Genomic DNA, 6,326 nt, shown 5'->3' with positions numbered 1-6,326 from the left:
CAGTGGGAAAATAATTACTTTCATATCAAAACTCAGCAGGAAGCGCAGGGTCCTATAGCCCGCGGCCACTAACCTCATTCCAGCTCGGCCTTTCAAATGAATAAATTTGTTAAAGCAATAAATACAAACAGCCAGACGGACTTGAGCCCCAGCTCCGGCTCACTACACAGAGGAAAAGGGGGATTTATCTGCTGTAACATGACAAAACTCCAGCAGCCATGATCCAAGGTTCTGCCACACAGCAACCTCCCCTTCTTTACCCCCCCCCCCCTTTGGTATGGCCCTAGAAAGACAGTGATTCAATTTAAACAATAACTTTATTTATCAAAACGTTTACATATAAATAGCATTTTCTCGTTTTTACAATATCTGAGGATTTTTGTTGTGTGTAAGATGTTTATTGTAGCCTAGTATTTGTTACAAGTTGGTCACCAAAAAAGAGAGAGAAAAAGAGAGAGAGAGAGAGAGAACCTGCTTCTAAAAGGTGTTTAGGCCTAAAGCCTGAATATGAGGACAGCCACAGCTTTTTTGAGGGGGGGGCCATCTGGATTGATCACACGTTATGATTAAAAAATAGATGATAATTAAGTCTCCTGATTCCTGATATGTTTTTAGAGTGTCTCAGCAGAGCTTTGGGAATGTTTGAATAGTCTGAGCGCTGTTCCTGGTCCTTTTTTGTTTTGTTTATGTTTGCTCCTTGCAAAGTGTTAGTCCATATCGACATCCTCTCCATCTGTTCCGGGTCTTTCTTGACAGTCTGTGTTTGCCTTGAGACGCTCGGAGAGGTCTGGAGACGCTCGCTCCTCTCTTGCGCCCTTCTCTTTAGCGCACGGCTCGGCAGCTTGGCGGTCGTTGGTCGCTGCCTCCGTTAGAACTTTCAAACTCCTCTCCTCGCCACTGTCCCCGGGCTGTGTGGAGCTCAGCCGGCCCACAGCCGCCTGAGCCACACTGTTTGCTGGAGGGGAAACGGGGAATCTTCCATTGCTGCAGTCACCACCACCACCACACTCCTCCGTGTCCGTTCCATCCACTCTATTGCTAACGTGATTGTGGTGATGCTGCGTGTTATGCTCCGTATGATCCGAGTTTAGAGGCTTAGTGACAAAGCCGGAGAGGTCAGAGGGAGCGGGGCTCCCTTCGCTTGGCGCACACCTCTGTCCCAGGCTGAGCCTGTTAATGCTGTTGTCCTGACACGGGGAGGCCTTCAGCGCTGTTTGGGGCACAAGAAAGCCCAAGGGCTGATGGGTAATGGGGTAAAGCAAGAAGTGCCCTTTACCCACCAGTGTCCTCTGACTGGGTAACGAGGGGAAGTCCAGCTGAGATTTCCGTCGAGGCGTGGCGTCAGAGAGGAGGCTCTCCACGCTGAAAGGGTTGCGTTTCTGCAGGGCGGAGGACCTCGGCCCCCCAGGACTGGAGCTGTGCGTGCTGCCTGGAGACACCTGCTCCGCTTCTCCCGTGGTTCTTTGGTTTTGGTGGTTTTGTAGTTGGCTGAAGTCGTGTCGTGTTTGGTCACAGCTGGATTCCGTTTGGTGTCCTCCTGCGCACTTCGATGCTGGCAGTTCAATGTGAATAGTCCCACTACAACTTGAAGACTGCTGCTCGCTGTCAGTGAACTGGGAGACCCCGCTGTCACTCTCGGAACCTCCGGGCGTGTGGAAGCTGTCGCCTGCGAGAAGTTTGTTCTGTGACTTCAGCAGCTTCCGCTCCTGCTTCCGCTTCTTCTTCTCGGCCCGCTCTCGATCCCTGCGTGCGATCTCCTCGGGGTCCATGGGCTCGCCGCTGCACGTGGTCGGGTGGGAGTTGTGAGCAGGCCGCCCCGGCCCCTTCTTTGTGTTCTCCTTTTTTCGCCATTTAGCACGTCGGTTTTGGAACCAAACCTATGCACACATACACAAATATGAAATACACACATACACAGCAGGTGGAAAATTGACAAATTAGATGATTTCTGTTTTGAAAGTAGTTTTTTTTCCCCCCATGTGTCAAACACCATCTATCTATTGTTTCAGAATATTTATTTCAACGTGTTTTAGCAGTTTTGTTGGGATTAGTGCTGAAACGAGTTTAATTAATGGATCAGTCCATTACCAGATAATTAATTGTCAACAATTTTGATAATCAATTAATCATTTAAGTCATTTGTTAAGGATAAATGTCAGAGATTTGCTTGTTTTAGCTTCTCTAATATATAGATTTTCTGTTTTTGTCTGATCCGATGTATTATTGTATATGGACTATCTTTGTGTTTTGGACAGTTGGTTGGACAAGAACAAGCTAATTGAAAACATCACCCTGGGCTCTGGGGAATTTAATTATTATTGTTTTTTTTTTACATTTTACAGACTAAATAATCATAGAAACAAGGGATCAATTGATCAACAAAAAACATAATTGTTAGTTGCAGCATTAGTTGGGACAGCAATGATTATTGAAGTTTTATAAAACAGAGCATTCATTTATATTGGACTTGTAAGACTACATTTTGCACCTCCACTATCTGATGCAATCCAATATCTTTGCAATAAATACTTCCTGTATGGAGACTATAATATTCACTTTTTGACAACTGTACCAGAAATTCTTGGATTAAAATATGTGGTCATTTGTTAAGCACGGGTTTGTGTCCTATTTGAGGATGTTTTCTTGTTTTAAGGTGTTCCTATTTAGGCCTAATAAAGTATCCCCCTCAGCAAAACTAACACACTGAAGTAGGCTACACACAAAAATGTCACTTCTGGTGTGTGTTTAGACAACGGATCTCACAGTGGCTATCAGATGGTATAAGGATAAAACCATATTGCCTACAAATCCAAACAAATTCCACAAAGCCCTGAAACAAGTGAAATCATTGTCCTCTGCCTTCCTGTCCATCAGTGTCTTTGTTTACTGCAGCTTTAAACGTCTGAAGAGTAGGGCCTACGTCAGGTTAATAGGTCGCAGCGGTGGAGCAGCAGATGCACAGATGTGCCGGTGTTAATTACCAATGAGTCTGTGTTATGTGTAACTCCGCCAATTACATTTAATTGTACCGTCGCTAAATCAGCCATATCCCGGCTATATGTAAGTTCTTTCACACCCAGCCCTCCGCTCATATGGGGCTTAACACTTGCACAGCAGTCCCCGGCTCTCCTCCCTCCGCACCGAGCCAAGAGAGGGACCTTCCCCCGCCTGAGAGCTCTCACTGCCCGGCCTCTGGGCGCGCTCAGGGCCGTATGTTCGCCGCTGATAACGCCAGGAGTTTAGCATGCAGAGATCCGCGAACATTGCATAATAAGGACGGGGCACCAACATCATGTGCGACAATGGCGCCTTCTTATGAATTGTTAATGTTGGTTATATCTTTCCCCCGCAAACCTGGTGATAAAGGAGCGTTAAGCAGCTTGGGGGAACAATAATCTGAGGTTTAGGAGCGAAATCCCCAAACAACATGCAGCAACGAAGAGCTCTACTTCTGTCCCGCTTTTACTCGATCCACCCTTGCATGCGAATTGTATGTGGCTCATTTAGAAATGCATGAATATACCTTAAATTGCATAGAATATGAATGGATACACAGCTTCTGCATGATGAGCAAATAATAGGCTATGTACTATAGGTTAGGCCTATGGGTTTCTTCTATTATTATTATTATTATTATTATTATTATTATTATTATTATTATTAGTAGTAGTAGTAGTAGTAGTAGTAGTAGTAGTAGTAGTAGTAGGCTATTATTAGCAAATGAAATAAACATCGAATGGTGAAATGTGAAAGATGGTAGCGTCACCTTTAACGCAATTTAAATGTATTATGTTTTGTTCCTATAAAATAATTGCTCACAGACATCATCTTAAGCTCTATATTGTTATATAGCCTAATAATTATTATTATTATGCTTTTTTAGTAATAACGTGTTACTATTATCATTTGTTAAATTATGTTAATAGTGTTGTTATTACTATTTATACTACAAAATAGCATAATCTTAAAATATCGTACTTTTACTATCACTTTGTAGATTTTTTTCTTTCTCAATATAATAATAATAATAGCTTAATAATAATAATAGCAATAACAATTATTGAAATAATTAATCCATCTTAAACCTTATATTGAACCACCTAAAATTATACATATAGATTAAAAATATAGGAGTAGAATTGTGAATAAACTGTCAAATAATGAGATATTATATACAGGCTAACTGAAGGTAAAGGAGGAATATAGTTACCATTTTCACCCCTTGGTTTGCTCAGTAAATAGCCTTGTTTTTATTAACCCATAAATCAATAGGTTGCCTCCATGCATAATTCAAAAGAGACCCTTTATTGATGCTTTGGTAATTGACAAATGTATATCTCCGTATGGGGTAGGCCTTCACAAAACAAATGCCCCTCTGGCATTGTCCTAATATTGTTTTGTAGATTCTGACACGGAAGTGAAATTGAAATGTATTGAAAAATCTGAACAATAACTCAAAACTATCTGCTTTTTCTCCGTCAACTAAACAAGTGTATGAATGCTTCCCAAAATATCGGACTCATTTCTTCGTGTCTTTACCTGAACCCTGGACTCCACGAGGTCAAGCCTGAGCGCGAGCGCCTCCCGCATGAACACATCCGGATAGTGACTCTCGTTAAAAGCCTTCTCGAGCTCCTCCAGCTGCCACCCGGTGAAATTCGTCCTCGTGCGTCTCCGTTTACAACCGGGACTGTCCTTATCCGCGTCCCCAGAATCTGCAGTGGTCGACGTGTGTGTTTGTACAAGTGTGTGTGTGTTTGTTTATAAGTGTGTGTGTGTGTGTGTGTGTGTGTGTGTGTGTGTGTGTGTGTGTGTGTGTGTGTGTGTGTGTGTGTGTGTGTGAGAGAGAGAGAGAGAGAGAGAGGGGGGACTGTCATGGCAGGGTTTGCTTGTAAAGCATCACTTTAGTGTAAAACTGACCTGTCACACCTTTCTTTTTACATTTTGTTGCTCATGAACTCTAATAAATCACATCACATAATTCAGGGCCTAAAAGAAAAACTTACTTTTTTGGTATTGCTACTACCTATTTTTGATAGGCTATTAAAGAGTATTAAGTATCATTCATTTTTTGACCATGTAATACCAGCCAATATCAATTTAATCGAGATTAATGACAAATTGATGCCTTTATTTAACCTCCAGTGCAATTTTTACAGCAAAGTTGTTAAAAATGAGCCTGCACATAAACTATTTTCATTTTTTTTTTTTTAACCATCTCCACAACTTTTGAACATTGTTTTAACATGGTTTTCTCTGCACTGACTTTTAGTTCAAACTCGACCCTGAAAGGCTAAAGAAAATATTTAGTTTAGTCTCAAAGTCTACTAAAAATTGTCTATTTGGCCACTTTGCCTACATTTCCTATTAGCCCTAGACTGCATTGTTTTCACACAGGTCTATTAATGAGACATGAGACAAAAAGAGCCCGGCCTACCTGAGAGTTTGAACTGCTGGCTGTCGGGTGAGAGCAGCGAGTTGGAGCTGACCACCGAGGCCGAGCAGGAGCCGTTAAGTAATCCGTCTATAGAGAAGGGGACGGCGGCCGCGGACTGCAGCTGGTGTCCGTTGGCGAGCTCGTAGAGGTGCTGGTGATGGTGGTGGTGGTGGTGATGGGGGCCGAGCGCGTACGGGAAGCCCACCAGCCCGCCCAAGGAGCCTCCGAACTGGGCGTGAGGATGCTCGAGTACCCGACTGTCCATGCTCGCCCGGGCTGCGGCGGGGCCGAAGTGAAGATGCAGAGGGAGGCAGTGTGGCTGAACATGCAGTCAAAAAAAGTCAGGGAAAGGAGGAAGAAGCTGCGAGGAGGAGGTGAAGGCGGAGGGGGAGAGAAAGGGAACCCAGGCAGAGCGTCTCCCGCGGCCACGGTACGGTGTGAAGCTGCGGAGACCGGGCTCTCTAAGAGCTATTTCACGTTTACGGTCCAGCCGAGATGTCAACCCTGCTCTTTCTCTTCGCGAGCCAGCTCATTAGGACTCCTCCATCTGCTCGCGGGACCAATACGAAACGTTAATCGCTCTGTGACGTCAGAGACGCGGTTAATGGAGTAACGGAAGGCAGAGCACGAGGAAAAAAAGAGAGGGACAGAGCGAGCGTTTTTTTCTTTTTTTCTTTGCCGGATCGATCGCTAGTTACACCTGGCGCGGTCCTTTAATTCAGCCCTGTCAAAACAATGAGGACGAGGCTATAAGCTCGCGCGTGGAAATTGCCAAATGATTGATAGGCCGACTCCATTACCTTCTCAGAATATACCTTAGGCTATATATAGTCTAATATGCTATGTTTATTTAAGAAAACACGTATCTTTCTAACTTTAAGAAGCAATG

The 6,326-nt window shown here is 43.8% G+C and overlaps 1 protein-coding gene across 1 annotated transcript; it reads right to left on the bottom strand.

Annotated features, from left to right (window-relative positions):
• Positions 1–338: 338 nt before the first annotated feature.
• On the bottom strand, positions 339–6,024 carry LOC120558373 (homeobox protein unc-4 homolog). The gene is made up of 3 exons (XM_039799350.1): positions 5,438–6,024; positions 4,540–4,715; positions 339–1,877 (listed from the first exon to the last, which is right to left on the bottom strand). Exons 1-3 carry the CDS (start codon positions 5,700–5,702, stop codon positions 708–710), a joined length of 1,611 nt encoding a protein of 536 aa, XP_039655284.1. The 5' UTR covers positions 5,703–6,024; the 3' UTR covers positions 339–707.
• Positions 6,025–6,326: the final 302 nt, after the last annotated feature.

This window comes from Perca fluviatilis, chromosome 1 (genome assembly GCF_010015445.1).
Source record: "Perca fluviatilis chromosome 1, GENO_Pfluv_1.0, whole genome shotgun sequence".
Classification (NCBI taxonomy): domain Eukaryota; kingdom Metazoa; phylum Chordata; class Actinopteri; order Perciformes; family Percidae; genus Perca; species Perca fluviatilis.
This window is presented reverse-complemented; position numbering and strand designations above follow the sequence as displayed.

Coding starts and splice junctions, on each gene's coding strand:
- LOC120558373 (XM_039799350.1), bottom strand. CDS start 5,702: ATGGACAGTCGGGTACTCGAGCATCCTCACGCCCAGTTCGGAGGCTCC. Junction 4,716..5,437: donor CCAGCAGTTCAAACTCTCAG/GTAGGCCGGGCT, acceptor CGACCACTGCAG/ATTCTGGGGACGCGGATAAG. Junction 1,878..4,539: donor TCGTGGAGTCCAGGGTTCAG/GTAAAGACACGA, acceptor ATGTGTGCATAG/GTTTGGTTCCAAAACCGACG.